A 26,647-nucleotide genomic window follows, 5' to 3' on the forward strand; every position below is an offset into this window, starting at 1 on the left:
TATCTATTGATCTACTCACATTTGCATGTTTTCGAATTGCTAGGTTGGCAGAAGCTGGGGCTAACAGTGGGTGCTCACTCTGCTCCCCAGATTCGAACCTGCGCTTTAATACTGCGCCACCAGAGGCTCCATGTTTAAAATAGACCTTTAAAAATGACAGGCAAGATCTTTATGCCAATTGTTTTATGTAGTTCTTGTATAATGCTTTATATCCTTATCCTTTTATACTGTTTTGTATTGTCGGTTTTTATATTGTTTTATATCATTGCCTTTTAGATATTATTTTATCTTTGTGAATGCATATGACCTATGGTCTGAACATTAATAAACGTAAATAAATTAATAAAATGACTTTTATGATAATAATTCAACCTGAAGAGCTAAGAAAGAGGAAGATTGATATTAGGGTGTTCTTAGAACGTCATCTATATATGGAGAAAAACACATTTTCAAATGCAACTGAATGGCATGATGGAGGCTAGACTAAACAACAGGTATCCTGAGGCAGAATGAGTCAGAAAGTAATCTCAGTGAGGCTTCCATGCCAGTCATTTTGAATGCCTCTAATGCTTCACTCCACCAATGGGTTTGTAGAGGGAGATTGCTGCCAGGACTTCTTCTATGATAATCCTATACTTTCAAACTGAGTTTCATTCCTTCAGTACCCCTTATATGGTTGACAGACATACTGAAAAATTCTATCACAGGTCTCTCTTTCTTTGGCTTCCTCTAGTCTTTATAAACAAGTCTCAGTGTGGAACGGAAGGCCTGCTGCCTAAATGTATTTTTGTCAGCAGGACTGCTGGAAAGGAATTTATGTCTGCATAGTTTTCCCAGGGTGGAACCTGAATTCACCCCGTTACTTTAAATTAAGAGGAAGAACATGAACTGGTGCTGTAATCTTTTTGTAGCCTCCTGTCTTTGTTTCTTTGTTTCCACAAACACTTCCCCTTGCAAATTTCCTTCAGATAGAAATGCAAATGTATATTTTGCATTTGTATAGAGACAATATTCTTATCTTGGAACACAAACTCATTTATAATCTGGATTAAAATTTGGGATATGATTGAGACCATAAGTGAATTCTAATTTAAGTAAAGTGTAGGTCCATGCTGAACTCTAGACATGATTATGAGCCTATTATGCACAATCAATCAACCACGACCTCAATTTCCTTCCGGGCTAAATACAAAATGCTGGTCATTACCTTTAAAGTCCTAAACTGTTTGGGCCCAGGTTATCTAACAAACCGCACCTCCCTGTACAAGCTGGTCCAGGCCCTTTGGTCGGTTGAGGAGGCCCTGCTCTCGGTCCCACCCACATCCCAAGCATTACTGGTGGGAATGAGAGAAGGGGCCTTCTCAGTGGTTTGACCTCTCCAAGGAGATCAAATGGCCCCCTCCTTACTCTCCTTCAAGAAACAACTTAAACTTTTCAATGCTCCAAAGCATATAATTAGGAAGAGGGATAAATCCCAGAGCACAGATTAGCCAGAATGGAAATGGAACTGATATGACACTCTACCTTGGCTGGCTTTTAATGATTATTATTTAATATAATTGTTTATTTTAATTTAGTGTATAATGTTTATTATTGTTCTTTGTTTAAATTGTTATGGTTTTCGTTTTATATAGGCATTGAAACTTTGCCTTTGTGTTGGAAACTGCCCCGAGTCCATACGGGGAGATAAGGCGGGATACAAATTTATTATTATTATTTTATTATGACACAGCAAACAAGATAGATATGCTGGATTTCGTATCACAAAATCACAAATCGAACACTTCCCAAGTGTCTAGGACTGTGAGATGTATTTTCAGATGATGCGTGCAGATCCCAGTAGGGTGGCCTTTTGCAGTTGGCAGATCGTGATTTTGTCAATGTCTATTGTTTCCAAATGCCGGCTGAGATCTTTTGGAATGACACCCAATGTGCCGATCACCACCGGGACCACCTGCACTGGTTTCTGCCAGAGTCTTTGAAGTTCAATCTTGAGTTCCTGATAGCGGCTGAGTTTTTCCTGTTGTTTTTCGTCAATGCGACTGTCACCTGGGATGGCGATATCAATGATCCAAACCTTTTTCTTTTCCACAACTGTGATGTCTGGTGTGTTGTGTTCCAGAAATTTGTCAGTCTGGATTCGGAAGTCCCGCAGTATCTTTGCGTGCTCATTTTCCAAGACTTTTGCAGGTTTGTGATCCCACCAGTTCTTTGCTGCTGGGAGGTGGTACTTGAGGCATAAGTTCCAATGAATCATTTGGGCCACATAGTTGTGCCTCTGTTTTGTGTCTGTCTGTGCGATTTTCTTACAGCAGCTGAGGATATGATTAATGGTTTCGTCGGTTTCCTTGCACAATCTGCATTTTGGGTCATCAGCTGATTTTTCGATCTTGGCCTTAATTGCATTTGTTCTGATGGCTTGCTCCTGGGCTGCAAGGATCAGGCCTTCTGTCTCCTTCTTCAGGGTCCCATTCATGAGCCAGAGCCAGGTCTTCTCCTTATCAGCTTTTCCTTCAATTTTGTCAAGGAACTTTCCATGCAATGTTTTGTTGTGCCAGCTGTCAGCTCTAGTTTGTAGTGCAGTTTTCTTGTACTGATTCTTTGTCTGCTGTGCTTTGAGGAGTTTCTGATTTTTGACTTCAATCAAAGTAGGTTCTTCACTTTGCTTTACATATTCTGCCAGGACATCTTCTTCTTCTTTGACTGCTTGTTTTACTTGTAAGAGTCCTCTGCCCCCTGATCTTTTAGGCAGATATAGCCGGTCAACATCACTGCGAGGGTGCAGTGAATGATGAATGGTCATGAGTTTTCTTGTTTTTCTGTCCAAATTGTCCAGTTCTGCCTGTGTCCAATTTATAATGCCAGCAGTATATCTTATGACAGGTATGGCCCAGGTGTTTATGGCCTTGATGGTGTTGCCTCCATTGAGCTTGCTTTTGAGAATTTTTCTAACCCTTTGTGTGTATTCTTTGCTGACCACAGTTTTCACATGTTCATGCTTGATGTTGTTCAGCTGTAGTATGTCCAGATATTTATAGGCCTCTGGCTGGTGACACTTTATTGTTTGGCCATTAGGCATATTTATGCCCTCACTTTCAATGATTTTTCCTTTCTTCATTGCCACTGTCGAACATTTGCCCAAACCAAACTCCATGCTGATATCAGTGCTAAAAATTCAGACAGTGTTGGTCAGAGACTGGATTTCAGTTTCCGTTTTCCCATACAGCTTCAGTTCATCCATGTACATCAGATGTGAAATTTTGTGAGATTTCTTAGATGTTTGATAGCCGAGATTTGTTTTTTTGTAAGATTGTTGACAGAGGGATCATGGCAATAATGAAAAGCAGAGGGGCCAATGAATCTCCCTGGAAAATTCCTCTTCTGATGTTGACAAGTCCATAGCTTTCATTTCCAACAAACAGTTCAGTTTTCCAGTGCTCCATCATGTTTTCAATGAAGGTGAGAAATAATAATAATAATAATTATTATTATTATTATTATTATTATTATTATTATTATTATTGAGCCTTTTAAAATCTAGGGCATTTATAAGATGGAAATATATAGTTATGTTCCCAATATATTCTGAGGGTCATATCAAACTCTCTCACCATCTAGCATCCCCCCCCCCCCCCCGCCTTCCCATCACATTCTCAATGGGACTACCTCACAAGAAGAAGTGGCAGATTTCCCCCATTCCTGCTTGCCTATTTGCTACCTATCATCCAAGCTTCCACGCATGTGAGAGTAGCAGCAGAGCCCACAGTATCAAAACAGTGACAAAAGTGTTGGCAGAAACCTTATGAGTGGTCTAAAGAGCCTGCTCCGCTGTCCCCACGTCACACTCTCTTCCTCCTCCTCCCTCGATTGAAGTGGTGTTGTGTTGGCAGTAGCTGCCTGGTAGGTGACCGAATGAGTATATTAGGAAACTTTGATTGCTCAATTGGGGCATAACTGGGTAAGTTGAGTTGACACCATTAACACCATAAAAACTTATTTCAGCCACTGGAGAGTTGCACAGATTAGCAGCAACTCTCAAGTGGCAACAGCTTTGCCGTGATGAGGTGTGAGGTAGCAAATTTTCCTTCTTCCAGTTTCAACCCAAGATGAATGCTTCAATGAGGCTAATGGGAGGATCAGCACTCTTGGTCCAAATAAAAGATGAACAAATTCACCTAAGCTAGATTTCTGAAAGTTCTGCATATTTTGCTTTTCTCTAGTATTGGTATTATTGTTGCTTCTTTAGAACAATGCACTCAGTACTGGGAAAACATTAATGGGATATTTTCAGACAGAAAAAATGCTATTCATAAAAACTGAAATGTTAAGTCCTGTGGCAACCACTTTAGATGATCAAAAGTAGCTGGAATGGCAAGAAGCTCCCATGGCAGAACTTTAACTCATATTGAAGAATTGAGAACATTTGTGACCTGTTTATATGATGACCCTGAAATCTTAGATGAAGAGTCAAATACTTAGGAAGGAAACACATCCAGAGCAGTAACCAATATTTCCCAGTGCTCCAGAAAATTTAGCATGGAAAGAATCCTTCTACTCTTGGCCACCATCGTGATGTCTCAGGGATTCATACTGGCATCATCCAATTACAGTGAGTCCACTCCAGGACTCCATCATTGGCCGCCTGCATTGTAAGAATCAACAGATAATGGATGAGGCCTTTTCGGTCAGCTTTTTCCTAGAGGGTGAGTGGGCAGAGCTAACCATTCATACTGAATTACACATGTACTTAAAGTTCAATCTAGAATTGCTGAAGGCATGTTTCAAGTTTGTTCCAGCTTGAACCACACATATAGCTGTACTCAAGGCACAGGCTAGCTCTTCAGGACTTGGATCTAGAACTCAAATTGTAACTTCCCTGAGTGAACTAAAGGCACCATTTTCAAATAAAATAGTCTATGGGGAAAACTGGGGATTAATGCCAACTCCTGTGTGTGTTTCATTTTAATGATTGTCAAATCAGCTTCAACTTTAGGTGACCCTATGAATGGGAAATCTCCAAGACAGCTTGTCATCCACAGCCCAGCTTAGGTATTGAAAACTAAGGGTTATGGCTTCCTTGACTGATTCTATTCATCTGTAATGTAACCTTTTCCCAACTCCTGTGTGAACAAGCACAATGAGCAACCAAGATGTCTTTCAGTACTTCACTATTTGGGGTCACTTTGATGATGCTGGTTCAAATAAAACATAAACAAAGGAAGAAGGTCTATTAAGATCACTTTTCTCTCCCTCTCCATTTCTGGAAGGAGCAGGTGCTGTGTAACACTTGATAAAAATCACCTGTTCATATACTTTCCCAGTGAACAATTATTTGTGGAGCAAGATTGTTTTCTGACTGATGATCAGAGCAATTTTCTTCATTTCTAAATCTGATGTTAGTGTCTTGTTCAGTGAAGCAGCAATGTCATGGCATCTTTCAAATCTTGTCATTGTATTGCTATTCTGAAAGTGTAGCAACTGTTTATGTTCTGTGCTACATACTGTACTTACATAAAATTAATATAACTTTTTCAAACAAGTCATCAAGTTATCTTAAATTATGTTTATATTGGAAGAGAAATATTTATTAAGAATGGTCATGATTGCATTCTGGTAGAGTATTATTGTTACCTTGGTGTTTATAGTCAAGAGTGTACATTAAAGGTATAATTGTCTTGTTCCATTTTGCTTTGTGCTCAGAGGTAATAATACTTAGCACTAACAGCATGAGTCGTCTTTTATCTGCTGATTTCAAAGCTTTTTACAGTCGTGAATAAAGTCTCTCAACACAATATTAAGGCTCCTAAGTACTATACAATCTTTCCCTGGCGGAATGGCTTAGCCTGGAATAAAGTTTGAAATAATCTTCAGTCAAATAACACTCATATACAAAACCTTTCATTAGGCATAGTGAACATGCTGGGATTTGGATTGGGGCATGAATACCCATGGCTTACTGTTTTGAAAGTGGTTCTCATGCCAGTTTGCTACATATTTAGTTAGTGTTATGTGAAAAAGAATCCATGGTTTTGAGCTGGAATTTAATGATTCAAAGCTGTCTGGGGTAAACCTCATAAAACTACCTAGCAAATTACATATGTTCAATCCACAGATTTGTCTTCATGCACAGAATGGAATGGTAACCTGTTTGATTGGCAAATATGACCAATTCCACAAAGCAGTGAGGCATTTGCTTCAGGTGACAGATTTAGGATATCATAAAGGTAGGGACATCAAACATCTTCTCGAGTTTGGTTGAGACAAGCAGTAGCTGTAAGACAAGGTGGGCTGCCAAAGATTTCCAAAACCTGAAAATATTCTTACCTGCATTATGTCAGGCACTATGTGCTTACCACCCCCCTGCTGCTGCTGCTCAGTCGTTTAGTCGTCTCCGACTCTTTGTGACCTCATGGACCAGTCCACGCCAGAGCCACTGTCAGCCGTCACTGCCCCCAGTTCCTTCAAGGCCAAGCCAGTCACTTCAAGGATACCGTCCATCCATCTTGCCCTTGGTCGGCCTATCTTCCTTTTTCCTTCCATTTTCCCCAGCATCATGATCTTTTCCAAGCTTACCTGTCTCCTCATGATGTGGCCAAAATACTTCAACTTGGCCACCAATATCCTTCCTTCCAGTGAGCAGCCGGGCATTAGTTCCTGGAGGATGGACTGGTTGGATCTTCTTGCGGTCCAAGGCACTCTCAGGATTTTCCTCCAGCACCAGAGTTCAAAAGCGTCTATTTTCTTTCGCTCAGCCTTCCTTATGGTCCAGCTCTCGCATCCATAGGTTACTATGGGGAATACCACCCCACACACTGCATTTTACACAATTTATACCAAAATCATGGTACACTGGCATTTTTGGACATATTAGAAATGATATCATGTCACTTCTAGTTACTATGTTTGGATGGACTGAGGATGGAAACTGGGGGTTTGCGGTGGATGGAAATCTAAAAAAGTACATTGAAGGAAAGTGGGGTTTTTTGCATTTAGGACCATTTTCAGACAATAATTAAGGTCTACTGTTGTATCATAAGAGAAGGTTGTGTTATTAAGTGGTTTAGGGATCAAAAAACTATCCAGAGACTGCAGTTTCCCCATTCTTGCTTTACAGGAGAATCAGCTATCCAGAATAAGGCTACACACAGATATCATATTTCCCCTCTCCTTTTCCCCACAGCACAACTGAAAGAGGCTTCCTCAAGCACCCTGAAGGTCTTCCAAGAATTTTTCATATCCTCCAAAATATGCCCTCCAAAAAGAGATAGCTGGCAGCTTGAATTTCCCATGTCAGTGGAGAACATGTCAAGTTCAAATCTCTACTTCTGTGAAATGAACAGAACCTTGTAAAAGGTTGAACTCCTCACCTCACAGCAAGCTCCCTGGGGCCCCTTTTACACTGCCATATAAAATCCAGATTATCTGCTTTGAACTGTATTATATGGCAGTGTAGACTAATACAAGTCAGTTAATTCACAAGCAATTTAACAACAGATATAAAAAATTATACGTCCCTAGGAAAAATATACGGGAAGTATCAAAAAAATGACAACTGAAGTGGATGCCAGAAATATGTAAATTGACACTTTTAAGTAGTTTATATGAGAAAGAACAACCTGAAATGGTGGAAGGAAATGAGAGGTAAAGGCTTTGACAAAATTAAAGATATGTATGACATGAATGGTCAATTAATTCCCATGGGTAGGATAATAGAAAAGTTGGGTAATAGGAACTGGATAAAAATATTATGATTATACAATAGACGTAAACAAGGGAAATATGGTGAAAACATTAAGGAGGAAGATAAACTGGGGGAGGAATTTAAAAATGGAGAAATCTGAGGAAGGGGTGACAGGAAGAATGTATAAACTGATGATTAAGGATAATGAGTACATGGTAAGAACAATACAAAACATATGGCAAAAAGAAGGCCCGCTCATGAATCAAACAGTACAGAATATAATGCAGGGGATGAAAATTAAAATAAAATGGGGAAGTATAAAGGATTAGAAAGAATTATCATACATGACAAAGGGATTAAGCCCAATGTGTTGGCATTGCGGAAAATATAAGAGAGGGTATTCCCACATGTGGTGGGAATGCCAAAAGGCAATTCCCTTCTGGGAAAAGATAAAGAAAATGACGGAAAAAATATTTAAAGTTCCATTACAGGTAGATTTAGATATGCTATTAATGGGAGTAATGGATGACACCAGAATCAAAGCAAAAGAACAAGAATTGTTTAAAAGTATGATTTCGGCAGGATAAGTAGTAATTGCATGGGGGTGGAAAGATGAAAAAATGGACAATGGAAAATTGGAATAACCATCTATATGATCAGGTCCAATTTCAAACTATAATGAGCGTAATGGGGATGATAAAGAAGATAAAATAAATGAAATAAAGAACAAATGACATATATAGAATAGATTAAAAAGGGGAAGTCAACATAAGCATCTTACAGAAATTAAGAAAACTATGTGCATGGTTAAAGATAATAGTATAGAATAAATATGTGGCCAGAAAAAAAAAGGGGGTGAGCAACACGAGTGGCTTTAATATTAAAAAAAGGTTAAATACTAATTTCTTTTGTAAAGGATGTATATAAGAAGATTTACTGTCAACAGCCTGTGGAATGAAAGTGGAGTGTACCATACAATATATGTATAACTGTTAAGGCTGTTACGTATAACACAATTATATATATATATATATATATATATATATATATATATATATATTCCAGTTCAAAGCAATTAATGTGGATTACCTGCTTTGATAATCCAGATTATATGGCAGTGTAGAAAGGCCCTGGGTTATCTCAAGCCAGTCACTTTCTTTCTGTCCTATGTACCCAGTAGAGTTGTTGTACAATGTAATAGGGAGAGATCAAAAAAGTAAAAGGAGCAAATCCATTCCAGGATTTAATTCAATATGATGAACCCCAAATAGCTACAGGACTTTACACAGCTTTTGTCAGGACCCAGGCTGCAGAGCACCAATAACCATGCGCAGAGACCAGAATCTATCTAATATCTTTATTAAAGGATTATATAAAGTCAATAAAAATAAGTGAAGAATAAAGTTCAGAAATAGACCTTTCAGGAAAGGTCAAATATAGTCCAAGAAAATAATGTCCAATAGGAGATATTAAGGTCCAAAGTTATAATCCAATAACCGAAACACACACTCTGCCGAGCAAAGTGTGGGGAAATGACAAGGTCCTTCAGTCCATTGAAGCTTGACAACAGGGCTGGAAAACAAACTAGATTCTTGGCAAACAAGACTTGATACAAGGCAACAAAAAGCAAGAACAAGGTCCGTGGCGAGGTCCGGGGAACAAGGCAGGCTTGGAACTAGAACAAGGTCCGTGGCGAGGTCCGGGGAACAAGGCAGGCTTGGAACTAGAACAAGGTCCGTGGCGAGGTCCGGGGAACAAGGCAGGCTTGGAACTTGGTCCTGGAAACAAGGAACTGGAGTAGCGTAGTCCACACACGTTCTCACTCCTCAAGCTGACGAATTGACTCCGCAAAGATCTCCTTGCGGTAAAACACCTATATAGGATCTTGTTTTCCCGCCAAGGAACACTTTCCCTGGAGAACAAGAAGTGAAACCCAAACTGTGTCCAGATGCATGACTCCTTAGAATTTCCCAAGGGAAACAGGCTTAATCAGCTAATTGTCTGGCAGCGATTCTGGCGCTTCGGCGATTCGCCTCCCTAGCGCCTCTATCTCTATTATAATTATCCTTACGAGAGAACGGGGGAGAATTCTGCCCAAGGCTTGTTTGGCTGACTTCTTGAGGGCAAACATCCTGCAGGTGCAGGGGCTCCGATTCTGGCTGAATCGGTGGGAAACCCAAGTTTTCCTCTTCGTCTGCCACAATTGTACTAGGAACGGGACTACATGGCCCATGAGACATCACAGCTTTACACATGACAAGACTAGTCACCACAGATTCAGTTGTGCAAAGAGGTGCCTGTCTCACAGTTGCTTTGTAACAGCACTGGGGACACCAACAATATTTCTAGAAAGACTGACTGACGGGGTCAAATTTTATCTTGCAAATGCTGTGTCCCAAGCAAGGGACATGACTGTCAGCGATGACGATGGGGGGTGAGACCCTGGTTGCCATGCAGAGTGGGTTCCAAAAACATCATCCCGGTCTCACCTCCTTCTCCAGGCTGTTTTCCCATGCGGAGAATCAGCACTGGTCAACAAACACTCCAGCAGGCGAAGGGTTAATTGAAAATCCAACTGTTGTTTAACTTTATTTACATAACTATTTACAGTTGCAAATATTCACAATAAATCCCGGACACATGGCTGTGTCACCTCGGCTACAGAGCATAGCATTCATAGTCCATCTTCAGAGAATGCTCAAGCCGAACACACACTAACAGAACAACACTCCCCTGCATTCCACAGACCATGAAGAAAGTCCCGGTCAAACAAACTTGACCCCATTGGTCCTGTGATACGTCAATCAAAGCAGGTTCTTATTAACTCCATAGTTACTGAAATGCCTTGCCGAAACTAACACAGAAGGCATTTCTAATAGCCTAGATTGATTTTAACATTTCACACAATTCACAATACCCTGACAATAACAGCAGAAACATTCTATTATTTGAAGGAAGAGTCTTGCTAGGTATGATAATCCTGACAGACCAATTCATACCTTAATCTATGTAAAGTGCCTCTAGGTTGACTATAAAAAGATATTAAAAGATAGTATGTAGCCAACAGCAATATTTAATCACTGTCCAATTCCGTCGAAAACAAAGACACTTGGAGGGTTTCAAAGCAGGGGAAAGCAGTGTATCTACAAACACAATGACCTTTACATATAATGAGAAAATGATGGCCAGGTGTGTTCAAATAATGTGCAAGGTAAATTGGAGAGGCCTAAATGATGAGAAAGCAATTAGTGTCCTATATAGAAGAAATATGTCTGAAAACCAAGGAGCATTCTTGAACATTTTTTATTTAAACATTATTTGTAATGGCTTTGTGATAGACAAATATGGTTAAATTAGAGCAAAGTGACAAAAACTGGAGTAACTGATGTAATTAGAGGGCAGAAGAATGAAGAGAGCACATGCCCAGTTCTTAGGTGGTAAACATCTATTTGTAATTACATTTTTATGTCCACATTTACATATACCATCTGGGACCCCTGGTGGTGGTGCAGTGTGTTAAAGTGCTGAGCTGCTGAACTTGCAGACCGAAAGGTCCCAGGTTCAAATCCCAAGAGTGGAATAAGCGCCCGCTGTTAGCTTCAGCTCCTGCCAACCTAGCAGTTCAAAAACATGCAAATGTGAGTAGATCAATAGGTACTGCTCCGGCGGGAAGGTAACGGCACTCCATGCAGTCATGCCGGCCACATGACCTTGGAGGTGTCTACGGACAACGCCGGCTCTTCGGCTTAGAAATGGAGATGAGCACCAACCCCCAGAGTCGGTCACGACTGGACTTAACGTCAGGGGAAACCTTTACCTTTTTACCTTTACCTTTACATATACCAGTGAAACAAAATTCAGTTTCATGTGAAGAAGCAGAAATGGGTTAATGTAAAGTGTTGAAAACTTTACTGTCCCCTGTCCTCTCTTATTATTCCCCTAAAACAAGGCAACCCCCCCCCCCCCCACTTTGCAGCTTCTCTTGAGTAGAGTCCTGGTTTATCATTATGCACAAGTAAACAATTGTGGTTTTATAAAAAAAAAATCTATGATTTGCAGAGCCAAGGCAGTCCAGGGTTTGAAGATGGTCTGTTTGACAATTGACTAGAATTTATTACTGTTCTGCATATAACAACAAGCCAAGATCTATTAAAGTGAAAGTGACCCATAGTTTACCGAAAACTGAAAATGTGGATTTGGGACCAAGCGTTTGGTTAGCCTATCAGTGCAATATGTAAATGTGGAATGGTGCAATGACAACTGGAATGGCCTGGACTACAATATTGGATCATGTGATTTTAATAATTTTAATGTTGACATGTTTTAGCAGTGTTTTAATGTATATGTTTTATTTGCTGGATATGTGTTGTCTGACATCGAAATGTGCCTCTATGTGTGCCGCTCTGAGTCCCCTTTGGAGTGAGAAGGACAGGATATAAATATGACAAATAAATAAATAAGTATCCCCCCTCCTTTTTTTGGCTTCACAATAAAGAAGAATTAGTGGGAAGGGCATTTGCACATTGGTATCTACTGGGGTTTGGTCCAAGGACCCCCCTTGAATATAAAAATCTGTGGATGCTCAAGTACCATTATATACAATGGTTTAGCAAAATGATGTCCCTTATATAAAATGGCAAAACCAAGGTTTTCTTTGGGATTTTGAAAAAAAAATTCAAGCTGAGAATGGTGGCATTAATGGATACACTATGAAACTATGCATATAGCGTTCACAAACATCACTCCCAAATTACGATTATTTCTAACCTTTGCCAATATAATTAAACATATACTGTGGCAAATAAAAACAGCAAGTCAATATTTTGAGACCAACCACTGAAAACTTTACTGCTCGTTTGAATTCAAATTCAAACAAACTCAGTTCATGAGACTGTTTTCTTACCTCCATTTTAAATCTAATGAATAGATCCACATATTATCATCCATTTATGATAGTCATTAATCTCATGAACATTGTTAATTTTATCAATACTACAACCAATTCTACCTTAGACAAGCCTTATTTATTATACCTTTATCTTCGACATTATTAACAATGTAGCAACAGCATCTATACTTGAGGCAGACTATTAAATTTAGACTACATTTAGTGAGAAGTTTAATGATGGATTTAATGGCACTAAATAGGAAGATGTGCCCTTGGCCTTTACATCCTCATGAGAAAATGTATAAAAGAGAGTAGTAATTCATGGAGTTAATACATCTTGTAAAGATCTTCTGCCTTTAATCACTTGGAGCCGTAAGATGTTATATTGCTGAAACACACTGATGCAAGATGATAGCAAACAAGCTCAGATGCCTCAAAAATTAAAACAAAGTAAAGCTAAAACATATTCAATATAAAAGTTTTAAAAAACCTATTGAATAATCAATTTTATTAAACATTAAATTATAACACTTTAAAAGTATATTACAACAAACTAAGCTGGCTAAAAACTTAACACACCTTTTTGAAAGACTCTTCTATTGCCATAAGAGAATGGCCAAAGTCCTGCCAAAACAAAACAAAAATATTTGCCTGCTGGTAGAAAGCAAGCAGATGGGGGGCAACTTAACTTCTCAACAAGAGAAATCCACAACTTTGAAGCAGCCACAGAAAAGACTTTGCCAAATGGAGATGTAATGGCGGTGGAAAACTATAATAGCTCTCTGGGTCATCGAGGGAAAAGCAGTCTTTCAGATAATCTGGAGACAAACCTATTCCATGTCTTTTGGTTCATATATGATAGTTACTTTTGGGTGAGAACAAGCTGAACGGAGCAGCAGCACACATTTTGATGGTGACAGAATGTGTACTCCTTGTAGAATTTCAACTTTGACTCAGCATCCCCTTTTGAGCAATTGGGTATCAAGTCACAGGTGGGCTATCTTCCAGGTGAGCATACTAGCCCTTCTTTGGTCTGTGGATAGCTGCAACTCTTCCACACCTTCCATTCCCCCCCCCCCCCCGACCCCTCCCATGAAATAACGAGAGGTCAAAAATGAGCCAAAGACCAATAGAAATCTCTAGGGATAATGTTGGTTTTTTTAAATGTCAGGAGCGACTTGAGAAACTGCAAGTTGCTTCTGGTGTGAGAGAATTAGGAGTCTGCAAGGATGTTGCCCAGGGCATGTCCAGATGTTTTACCATCAGCTTGAGAAACTGCAAATCACTTCTGGTGTGAGAGAATTGGCCATCTGCAAGGATGTTGCCCAGGGCAAGCCCGGATGTTTTACCATCCTGTGGGAGGCTTCCCTCATGTCCCCGCATGAGAAGCTGGAGCTGACAGATGGGAGCTCACCCTGCTACTCGAATTCAAACCACCAACCTTTCGGTTAGCAGTCCTGCCGGCACAAAGGTTTAACCCATTGTGTCACTGAGGGCCCTCAGAAAGTTGGCTATTTGGGGTCATTTTTATCCCCAGCAGTATTAGGTCTGTCAAGTCCATTTTCCTAACAAGCTTTCCTTTTAAGAAGAGGATTTTTGGAATGCTTTTCCTCATCTGACCTACATCTCTTCGTATCCCTTTAAAAAAATTAATAATTTCATGTTTCTTCACACTGTGGCATAGCCGCCAATCCACTGTAATCCTGTGCAAACTCTTGGCACTTGGCAGGTGTTTGCCAAAAAGAGGTAGTACCTATTTTCCTTTTTGGGGGCCAGGTCAATAGGAGCTTTGCCATCATAATGAGATCCAGATAATTCCCATGATACCATGATCACATTCACCTGGATGGCTGTGAGTGAAAATATCCAGCTCCCTATCTGAAATATGTGGTAATGGACCGAGGAACAAGGAAATAATGTTGATGCATATGGGCTAAGTTATAAATGCAACTTAATAAAAACCTGATAGATCTTTCCAAACCCTCAATCAATAGATACACAAGAAGCCAACGTAATACAAATAAAAGTGCTAAATTAGCAGGATTAAAGAGCAAGATGAACATTTTAATGAGCTAGCAGACACTTTTGCAATACCCGTTCCATGATACGTTGCTTAGCAACAAGATATAAAAATGATGTACAATACTAGTAATTTCTTCCACATATGAAAACAGCACCTACCAAAGCAGCCTCATAATACATTCTTACAAAATAAAAATCCATAGAGACCATTTAAGTTTCCATTTTCTGTAATACACCCTGTTAAACAATCATGTGTTTTGCTCTTTTTTTGCTTTTTAGGTTTTTTGCTAATGTGGCAAAAACATTTTTTAATTTAAATATCTTGCAGAATGAACAGAAAGAACCACCAATGAAGCACCAGCATTTCTTTTAAAAAGTCTGCAATGGCTATAAAAATCAGGTTTCTAGACTTGACAGTAAAAGTTCAAAACAATATTTTTTTCCCACATTGGCTCTAGAAACCTGGTTGTTAAATTTAAAAAAGAAAGAAAGATAATTTGACATAGTGGTCAATAAATCATAGGACTATCTAAGGAGTGCAAAAGAGTAGGGGGTGAGAGAGGGGAAAAGATGGTGAGTTTAAAGAGCAAGTAATATTAAAAAGTCAGAAGCTCTGCTCCTGGGGAATAAATTCTGTTTTAGCCTGAGAGCTCCCTAACTTGACAGGTGGAAGTAAATTATATCAGAGGCAGATCAACTTCAAGGTGTTGGCAGAGCCATCTGGGACTGAGGCTTGAACAGCTGTCAATTAGACCTTGGAGTGAGCAGAGAACAGTAATAGAAATTTTTGCCAGCCTAATTATAAAAGATGCTCTGCAGCCAAAACGTCATGCCTGGAGCCAAGAGATAGTGAGAGGGCCAAGAAATCATGTACCTGGCTTCTGTGGCTCATAAAAATGGGAGAATATCGAACCTGAGTCTTAACATTCTGAGATTATTCTGAAGACTCCAAGGCTGAGAACACAGATAATGCATACACCACTGAGAGAGCTCCAATTCTTCAATGTGCCCCTTCCTATAGCTATTATTTTAGCCCCTAAAACACGCAAATTACCAAAATGGCTTAAGTTTGTGCCAGAAAATGATTTTTTTTTTTTGCCAGTACAACTGAATGCGTTAAAATACAATAGCCCCATAAATTCTTCAATTTGACCTTCCCTAACTGGAGCCCAAAGCCATAACATATAAAATGTACCGTAGTCATTATTCAAAATACAATCTTATTTTGATTCACAGATGGTACTGTATCTTTTGTTCTTTTCATTACTTATTCCATACTATTGGCAGCCTGACACACTCCTAGTGTCCAGATTGATTTCTGAACCATGGTTAAGTAAACTGTCCTATTCAGACTACACAGAAAAGCCATTGAAATCCACAAGCATGTGGACAATTTCAACAGAAAGGAGGAAACCATGAAAATGAACAAAATCTGGCTACCAGTATTAAAAAAACTCTAAAATAGGACAGTAAACATCTGTGTAAAAAAAGAACAACACTCTGAAAATGGGAATTCCAGACATGAAACGATCAGAGCCAGCTAATACCGCCCAACAAAGGATTCCCCCAGGCAGGAATCAGCCAGGATTTGAAGCTGCAAGGCATTTCAATGCCAATCAAGGTGATTAATTGCAATATTTGCACTTGCCTCCAACAGACAAGAGCTTTTTCTCCCACCCTGGACTTTCCATAGATATATAAAACTCACTTGCCTAGTTTCCGATACACCTCACAATCTCTGAGGATGCCTGCCATAGATGTGGGTGAAATGTCAGGAGATAATGCTTCTGGAACATGGCCATACAGCCCAGAAAACTCACAGCAACCCACTGTCTTACTCCTCTTCCCTCCCCTCCGCATCTGCAATTTTTTTTATCCCTGCCAATGTGCAAACATATAACTCGCAGACTAGAAAATCTGCAAATAATGGACAAGGAAATAACTCATTAGGCTAACCAACCATAATTCATACACTAACCTCCTTTCAAACTACCAGGTCTTGGCAATTTATACCTGCTTCACTTCTGCTCATTGCACCAGAGATCAGTCAGGACTAGCACTCTATAAAAAGTGAGGTTAATGAACCAAACAACAACAACAACAACAACAACAACAACTTAATTTCTATCCTGCAGAAGGCCATCAGGAATGGGGCCATCCTGGTCTCTCTTGGGAGGGAGTTCCAAAGTCTGGGAGCAGCCACGAAAAAGGCCCTCTTCCTTGTTATCACCAAATGCATTTGAGCCATTAGTGGGACAGAGAGATGGCCCTCCCAGATCATACATTTCTAACAGGTTAGTAGAGAGAAATATGGTCCTTCAAATAACCTAGATCTAAGTTGTACAGGGCTCTGTAAGTCAACACCAGCACTTTGAATTGTTCCCAGAGACAGGTTGGCAGCCAGTGGAATTAGATGCTCCCTGTAGCCAGTCCCAGTTATCAATCTGGCTTCTGCTCTTTGGACCAACTAAGGTTTCTGAGCACTTTTCAAAAGCAGCCCCATGTAGAGTGCATTACAGTAGTCCAACTGGGATGTAACCAAGGCATGTACACTGTGGCCATATCAAATTTCTCCAGGAACAGGTGCAGTTGGCACACTAGCCTTAATTGTGCAAAATCAATCCTGGTGATACCCGGGCTTCAAAGTTCAGAGCTGAATCCAGGAAAATCTCAAACTGCGAACCTGCATTTTCAAGGGGAGTATGGCCCCATCTAACAGAGGCTGGATCCCAATTCCCAGATCTGTCTTTCAACTGACAAGTAGCACCTCTGTCTTGTCTGAATTAAGCTTCAATTTGTTTGCCCTCATACAGTCCATTATACGTAGCTGCCTGGCATTGGAACTAGGTGGAAAGGAGTATTAGAATTGAGCATCATCTGCACTCCAAAACTCTGGATGGCCTCTGTCAGAATTTGTTTAATACTCTGGTAATCTTGGATAGTTAATTGAGACCTAGCTGTGGCCTAGCAATCATCTCTAGAGCGCTGATTCACTATACAGTCAGCAGGTGGTGACTGATGATCTGCGGGAAGGAAAAAAAGGGAATCACCTCAGATGAGAAAGAGACAGTGAGCATGAGGGAGTGAGTTTGGAGTTAGGAGGATTAAATGGAGTTTTTAGAGTTTGGAGAGAACTGTGAATTGCTGTAAACAGCCTTTGCGTATTGCAACTGAATATATAAAGCCTTCCTGAATTTGGAACAAACAACTTGTGTGGTGTCGTGTGTTCCAGCAGAGATTTTTTCTGCCAGAACTACACAGGGGAGCTTGGATCCTACTACTGGCTGCAAGGAAGCTTCTAGGACTCTTCCCTAACAACTTCTCCCAGCAGTTTCATGTATATGTTGAACAGCATGTGGGACTACACAGAGTCCTGAGGCCAAGGAGTTGAATAGGGATCCCCCAGCACCACCTTCTGAGAACAGAGCCACTGAAGAACCCCATCCTTTAAACCCCATCTTAGCAAGGCAACCATTGAAGACCATCAAGCTCTCCCCCACCAATCTCTGTGAAGGAAAAAGGGTATTATATGCTCTCTCAGTCTCTTCATCTTTTTCCCTCAGAGAAGAATATACAGTCAGTCAACTGTGTGATGCTCACGGGTACAGCCTAGATGAATTCACAATGAAATGGAGGGGTTGCTAATTATAGAAATAGCTTTTTTAATGCTATTATTCTAGCAGTCAGCAACGGGGCATCAAATTAAGGGTTTTTGTACTTATGTTCCAGGCTCTGTGTCTCCACTGGGCTAATGTTGAAAGTAGAGACTGAAGGATTGTTTGAAATATATTTGGAAATAATGCATAAGCATTCTGAGGAATGTGTTTAACATAACAGGGCTTATTAATACATGGAACAAAATTACCGTATATAAGGAAGATTTTCAGCCCCTTTTTTGGCTTATACTCGGGTGAGGGTCCTGGTGGGAAGGCATGGAGCTGTTATACCCCAGCCACCTTTGGGTTCTGAACCTGATTCAGAAATGAACTTTGACCAGGATGAAGCTTATTCTGACCTTTTACCCAGTACTTCTATGAGCTCCTTTCAATTACAGACCCCAGCTGTGGATAGCTCTGACGCTTCCTTAATTGGGAGAGATACTGAAAACATTACTCCCGTGGTAGAACCAGATGTCCCGAGTTCCCCAGGGAATGTATCCTTTAATAGAAGGGAGTTTTTGCATCGTCAGAGATCAGAGAAACAGGAACTTCGAAGAAGTAAACAATTGGCATCTAGAGGGGATACTTGATAGGAGATTCCCTTGGGAACATTTGGGGAGTTGGTTTCCCTTCACTGTGATTAGATCTAAGTTCCATAAAAGTGTCTTACACTGTGAACAATTCATGGTGTCAACATAGCATTTCCTTGAGAACACTTCACCGACTCCAGTTCCCTGATTTCTCCAAGCCAAGCCTCCTGTTCCTGGTGGCCAAGCCGAGCCACGTCTCCTGATTGAACCGGAGTAAATTCACTTCCTTGCCTTGTTCCTGAATCAAGATTGGTTTTAACTCCATCTCGTTCCTGCCTTGACAACAAAGATTATTTAGTGACTTTGGACCTTGTTCTTTGGACCTTGCTCTTTGGACCTTGTTATTCACTCTTGCTTCCTTGTTGTTTTTCCCCGCTCAAGAACTTTCAAACAGTTTTGAGCGTGTTTCGGTTTCTGGACTTTGGACTATAATACTGGACACTTCTCTTCAACTCTTTGGACTAATTCATACCATATCATAAAGGACTATTGCTCACTCACCTTGTCCACTTATTCTTTCCCGAATTTATAATTGTTTTACTAAAGATATAATATAATTATTGATCTCTGTTTGGTTTCCAGTGCTCACGCTGCCTTGGGGTGCAACAGGAGTTGAAAGAAGAGCCCTTTCTCCATGCCTACCCACCAGGACCCTCACTTCTCCTCCTCTCCTCGTGCCTTTCCCTCCTTTGAGCCTGGAGGGGAGTGAGGCCACAGACAAACCCCACCACTGTGGCTCCTTCCACCACTGCCGAGGAAGGCACGTGCAGGGCAAGGGAGGAGGAGAGCAAGGCCACGGACAAACCACGTCTCCTCCACCACCGCCATCACTGTCGCTGCTGAGGAAGGCACATGTAGAGTGAGGGAGGAGGGGGGAAGTACATACCTTTCCCTCCTCCCTCTCCTCGCATGTACCTTTCCCGCCTCCTCCCTCACTCTGTGCACACCTTCCTCAGCGGATGAGGGAGCCACCGAGGAAGGCACGTGTGGGATGAGGGAGGAGGAGAGCAAGGCCACCAACAAACCCTTTCTTCTCCTCCACCGCCACCACTGTCACCGCGAAGGAAGGGAGGCATGGGGTGAGGGGGGAGAAGTGCATGCCTTTCCCTCCTCTCTCTCCTGGTGTGCGCCTTTCCCGCCTTCTCCCTCACCCTGCGCACACCTTCCTCGGCGGAGGAGGGAGCTGCCGAGGAAGGTACGCATGGGGCGAGGGAGGAGGCAGGAAAGGCAGAAGGGGGTTGGACTAGATGGCCCAAGGGGTCTTTTCCAATTCTTCTTCTTCTTCTTCTTCTTCTTCTTCTTATTATTATTATTATTATTATTATTATTATTATTATTATCACTGAGGCTTGGTGGCCATCTGTCAGGTGTGCTTGGATTGTGTTTTCCCAGCATGAGGGCAGAATGACATGGGTTGGACTAGATGGCCTTTAGAGGTCCCTTCCAACTCTGGGACTCTATAAAAGGAATCTTAGTCGACCACGAGCCAAACACAAGCCAACAGTGTGATGCTGCAGCTGAAAAGCGCAATGTCATTCTAGGCTGCTTCAATAGGAGAAACCTAAGAGAAAGCGAAAGGGAATGGATATGACACTTTACCTTGGCTGATTTTTAACTGCTTTTTATGATAATTATTTAATGCAACTGTTTATTTTAATTTATTGTACAATGTTTAGTATTGTCTTTTGTTTTGAATTTTGATGGTTTTTTGTTTATATAGGCATTGAATGTTTGCCTGTTACTATGTTGGAAGCCACCCTGAGGCCCCATGGGGGAGATAGGGCAGGGTACAAATAAACAAACAAATAAATAAATAATGTCATTGTTGATATCATATTGTTTTTGTTGACCTCCTTTTTCACTTACAGAGCTAGTTTACTGTTTTTCTTTGAAATATCGTAAATATTCAAAAACATTTAGCCTACTGATGCCTCAATTAATGTCATTTTATTGGTATATATTTTTATTTTTGAAATTTACCAGTAGCTGCTGCATTTCCTACCCTCGGCTTATACTTGAGTCAATAAGTTTTCCCAGTCTTCTGGAGGTAAAATTAGGTGCCTTGGCTTATATTTGGGTCGTCTTATACTTGAGTATATATGGTACTTGGAATTGTTTTTAGAATATATCTTTTGCTCCCATGCTGTAATACATTTTAAATGAGCTTTAAAGACATTGTGGAGGCGTTTTGAAGCTCTGGAACTCTGTGATATTCCATCCACTTGTATATAATGGAATGTAAGAATACAAGGCATTGATATTGGTATTACAACCCATATGAAACATATCAGAGTCAGACAGAAGGTAATATTGGGTCTATTGGTAGATGTCTAGCCAATCTGCAATACATCAGCAAGGATTTCTGAAACCCATTTGTTCCTTCTAGATTGGGATACTAAAAGTGTAAAAACTTCAGCAATTGTGAAAAAAATACATTCAAAGAAAAATGGAAACAGATTTGCATGCAAAAGATTATCTTTCGCATCAGGCAAAAAAAAAAACTGCCACAACATAACCCGAAGCTTTTTATTTCTTTTACCATTATTCTGCACAGATCTCAAAGTTTTAATGAAAAACAAAATCAAGTTTGCAAGCTTAACATGTGCCTCTTCCCACAATAACAATAACTTGCCCTCACTTATTTGCAAATTTTAAAAACCATTTGGTAAAGAGAAGTAATGGTTAAGCAACAGCATTTTGCCCAAAAATGATAATCCTATCTGTTCATGAGAAGCTGTAATTGCAAGGGAGACATTTAGGTAGGCAGGTAAGAAGAATGACATCATCAATAATTTTTTTTTTTTTTTAAATCATTCTTCCAAAAACATGAAGTGGGTCTGGAAGAGAGTGCCTTCCAGTTGTGGTTAACAGAAGCCGGTGTGATAGAGTGAATGAAATAAAACAGAAGCATGTTTGATGTTATTTCCTTGAACTTCAAACAGCTTTAGAGCTTCAGTAACCATATTTATTAGACAGAACGTCAAGGTAATATTCCAGACAGCTACTTGCAATAAAGGTAACTAAAAGATGGGAAACATTGCCATGTTATTGGAAAATATATAAATATGTAAATGTATAAAGGCAAGTGAAGTGTGACACAGCTTCCTAATTGCTTAACATGATTCCCACTAGGTGCATAAATTAGAGCATCTATTAGCAAGACTATGAATAATAATCAGTTTACTTTCTGGCTTGTATCTAAATATAGTTTATATATGATTTCATTTTTTATTCAGTCAGTTAAAACCAGAACATCTAATTACAGTTCCTATTAAATTTCTTTTTTCTTTCCACAGAGCATACGTGATCACTGATATTCTTTTTTTTTAGGACAGCATTTTTAGCATATGGAAAAACCATGTTATTATTAATGCATTCCCCGATGACTCTACATTTCAATTCCCTTAATTATTTAGTCATCGCTGATTATGTCTTTTCACAATTCATTATCCCATTTCCTGCAACGTAGACATTTTATTCATTAAGTGTCAAAATGAAGGGCCTGACCTCCAGGAAGATAATCAGGAAATAAGTGGCAGATATAAAAGGTCTAGGTTTTTCTTAAGTGCTCAATACTCCATCAAGTCATACCATCTTAAGAAATTACTGAGTCAAATTTCATTCAAGAAAATATTAAAGGATCCATTGACACAGTAAGTGGTGATTTCTAAGCCCCCACCCCCCAAAAAAGCCATGTTTCCCAAAAGACCATTTAAAACATGGTTAACATGACAAGTTTGACTACCAGTCTGTTGCAGGTTTTGGGCCAAACATTGCAGTATCTATCCAAAGTGCAGGACATATTTTGACAAATGGAGTTTAGCACCTTGGATAGTTCCTTTGAAGTTTGATCTCAAATCTGGTTTCTTCACCTACACATATAGGAGCTCCATATGCCTACTGTTGCATATACACATCGCCACTACCCAATTATACATAGTTCAGTGTGGAGCCATACTAACTCAGGCAGGAGTGAAATAATTAATCTCACACACTTTTAGAAAGACTGGTAAACAGTATGATACAAATCACATGAACTTACAAATATGAGTATACAGGCTTTTGTTTATAGAAGTAGAGCATAGTATCAGTAAAGCTGGATGGGCAAAAGATAGATTGAGATGTACTGGGTGTAATATCTGTGGGATATGCAGCAAATCAGAAATGGTTTCTGACTCCCAATAGCCTAAGAGTAGGAGTTACTATTAATTAAGTAGTGTATCTTAAATTGTGCATTAGTTGTGGTAAAAATTATTTAGCAGTAAGTAGGGGCACATCTACACTGACCACTTAGGTGAATATGAAACTGGCAGAGAATGAAGTGATTTCTCTTTGCAGATGGTTACATGTGAAGTCTGGTTCAAGGCCTGGGTAGTGGTTATATGCACTGCAGAAGCTGGCCTCAAAACAGCTCTAGGATCCATAGTATCTGCAGCTTCTCAGCCTTTGAGGAAACATGTTTTTTTTTTAACCTTGCAATACACATGAATGGCTCACCAGAGTGCCTGTTCTTGAATTGGTTTGGCTGTGTGGTGTGACTTACACTTAAGTGCACTGGTGAACATTATGGGCTCTATTTCAGAATATCCCCCAACTTTGCTTATCTCATTTTAAAGCTCTGAGAGCATATTGTTGTGATTATCATCTAAACACCATGCTGTCAAGCTGTCTTCAAACTGCATTAAGTGGTCAGTGTAGATGTCCCCCTGGTTAATGTTCCTTTGGAGCCAGGTCACCATTACAAGTCATCAGCATAATATGTATTCACAATTATATCATATTTATAGTGTGACTTCCTGGAATTTCAATAATAAAATAGTACAGTAAATTCTGGTGATGTCATAAAAACGTCTAAGTAAATACTGAAGTCATAAAATTGCATTTTTAAAGATGCAATCACTACTTTTACCAGGACATTATTCTATTTTATTTCAACTACATGTTTTCTGCTTTTGAGTTGACATACTTTATTATGTCATGTTATAATTTATTTATTATTAAGTAACCAGTTAACCTGCTCCCGTAGCTAGCCCTATTCCTCCTGCTTATTTTTATTCACTGATTTTAAACTGATGTTGTTAGTCATTTGAAATAATAGTTTGAGACAATGAACATTGGTCTACAGTAAGCTTCTCTCAGATGGCTTGTAATATGCTTAGAATTTTCTTGCAAGCTTTAACTAAATTCCAGTACAATCTGAATTCTCCAGAATAAAATCACAACCTGCAGAAAATATATGTTTCCAAGCCAAATCAATTTTTTAAAAAAATGAAATTGTCTGAAAATAGCCTATTTTATTAATGTCAGTCCTCTTAGGGCTACCTCTCATTTGTTTTAGTAGGATTTCATTTAAGAATGTGTCTTGAATTTTCTATATGCAGAGAGTACAATTAATGTGAAATGTTACAGGAAATATAATTTGAAACATTTTTACTTTTGATGTCCATTTGATAGGATATGAGTGGCTAGTTCTTAAATGCTGTCACTGCCAGTCAATTACTCTTGTGGACTTTTCTTTTAATTATAAGGGAAATTTAGTTCTATATTATTAACAAGTTGCTTTCATTATATTTGTTTTTAATACTTTATACATTTTCACAAAAAAAAGTTTATACTAAATTTAAATAACTTGACTGGGACAATGAATGTGTGCCATAAAAAATAGACTTGGAGATTTCCTTACCTGTACCATATGTTTTTATGTTTCCTTACACTATTTCGGTCATGTGGAGCAGGATAATAGAAATCTTTGCAAGGTCTTCTTAACATAATACCCACTAGATCTTTCAACATCTCAAAACACTCAATTTTTCTCTACTTTTCAGTTATCCCATTCTGGTAGCTTCTCTACAACTGGGGAGATTATTCAGGTTGTGACCTTTTATCAATGCAACCTAACCTCCTAGTACTCCTCTTTATATCTTGTCTTGTTAAGCATGCACAAACATGCAATGTTCCTGCATTGTGTAAGGCAGTTTCTGCAATGTATGGGGTTTTGTGGAAACCCGTGTAAGTCTTCTCTGATATAACTGGATCCACAGCTTGTTTATTCTCTAAGGAGAGTCAGTGCCTTCTAAGATATGGAGCCTAAGGAGAAATATTGCTATGGTCACTTCTTGCACCATCCGAATATGGCACATAATAACAGAATGGCCCACTTTTGAATACTTCTTCTTGCACTATGAGCAATACCCTACAACTGTCCTGATATGACACAGTCAGTCCCAATGAATACTCTTGTCATCGAATACTCCCAGCTGCCTTTAAAATGTCCCAGTTTTTCTTTCTTCCTTTCCTCTGTTTTCTTCAATTGCTGCAGACTGAGGACTTCATCAGATTACACTGGGAAGTGTTCAGAAGTGTTCAGAAGAAGAGAGTTCAGTCTTTGGTTATTTAATATTTAATGTTTGTTTTACTTAAGTGATATTTGCCTTTACTGTTCTATGTAAATTCATACTACGTATTTTTGACATTGAAATCTGAAATATATACAGAAAGTCTTTACTTTGCAGTAACAACAGACCCAACAATCTCCCCAGATTTCTGAGTAGTTTGGCAGAAGCTGGTCTCTCACAGATCTCATTACTCTTGGGATTGGAATGAGTATAATAAAAAAAGGACAAGGACATTTTCACATTATATAGTTATAGCACTATGATTTCAATTTAACTGCAATGATTGAACTCTATAGAATCTGGGGCTTGTGCTTTCGTCAGAAACAGATGAGAAGTTTTAATCCATCACCCTAAATTATAAATGCAATCTTAGAATATGCCATTGCAATAGTTCGAGTTTTGAATTATGCTCTGCAGACCAGGGTTTAAATCCCTACTCAGCCAAAGAAACCCATCTTGGGCAGGTGACTTTTTCTCAGCCTTGGAGGAAGTCAAAGGCAAACTCCTTCTGAACAAACTTTGCCCAAGATAGGTTTACCTTAGGACTGCCATAAGTCAGAAACAATTTGAACACACACAACAAAACTGTAAATCTCATGCCTCCATAGTCAAACTGTAATCGTAGCAATATTATTGTGTAGTATGAAAGGACCCAGAAGTGTAATATAAACATGGCTGTGCTCCTGTAAAGTTAAAAGATGCATATGTGGGCAGCATGTGGCCATCAGAGATCATTGTGCCTCCACCTCTTCTGTTAAACAAAATCCCAGGTCTCCACGAGGTATGACTGGCTCTCTATCGTTGCCACCCAAGCCTGTTTTAGACCTGTGGGTATCTTTTTTTCAAAATCAGTATTGGATTTTCAAAACTTATAATTTTGAAAATAAACACACTATAATCACATTATGGCTCATTCCTTTGAGTATTGCAATGCAATCAGGTCACACCTCGGATACTCATAGTATCAGTTCCCTTCAAACATATTCTAAGCAGCTGAAGAAGTGAAAAATAAATGCTGATCCTACCCGTAAAATTTCTTCAACACAGCTGTCATCACCTGCTCTATCCTGTAAACAAAAAAACATATACACTGATGAGCATAACACTTTATTATATGGGTTCAGACAAATTTAATGCAATGCAAACTTGGAAGAATGTTCCTTGCAGCTAGGAAATTATTGAACCTCACACTTTACTGCAATGTATCTTAACTGTATATTTTTAAATAGCTCTGAATTTGTTACTTTTGAACATAAATGTTCGATGTCATATATACCACAGAAGTCACATAGCAATTTCAAAATCTGGAAACTATGGGAATATACTGTTTAAAATATTAATATTATCATCATAATAAACCAAAATTTCATTGGATGCACACTACCCAATACAATCTAAACAAATCTTGTTGT

General features: G+C 39.4%; 1 protein-coding gene across 3 annotated transcripts in view; it reads right to left on the reverse strand.

Annotated features, from left to right (window-relative positions):
• aff3 (ALF transcription elongation factor 3) overlaps positions 1-26,647 on the reverse strand; it is a 328,454-nt gene that overhangs the window by 177,110 nt on the left and 124,697 nt on the right. For all 3 annotated transcript variants that reach the window (XM_016997240.2, XM_062975376.1, XM_008120270.3), the window contains exon 4: positions 26,261-26,302. In XM_016997240.2, the coding sequence (XP_016852729.2) occupies positions 26,261-26,302 (42 nt within the window). The remainder of the gene's footprint in view (positions 1-26,260; positions 26,303-26,647) is intronic.

The sequence above is a fragment of the Anolis carolinensis genome, chromosome 3, assembly GCF_035594765.1.
Source record: "Anolis carolinensis isolate JA03-04 chromosome 3, rAnoCar3.1.pri, whole genome shotgun sequence".
Classification (NCBI taxonomy): Eukaryota; Metazoa; Chordata; class Lepidosauria; order Squamata; family Dactyloidae; genus Anolis; species Anolis carolinensis.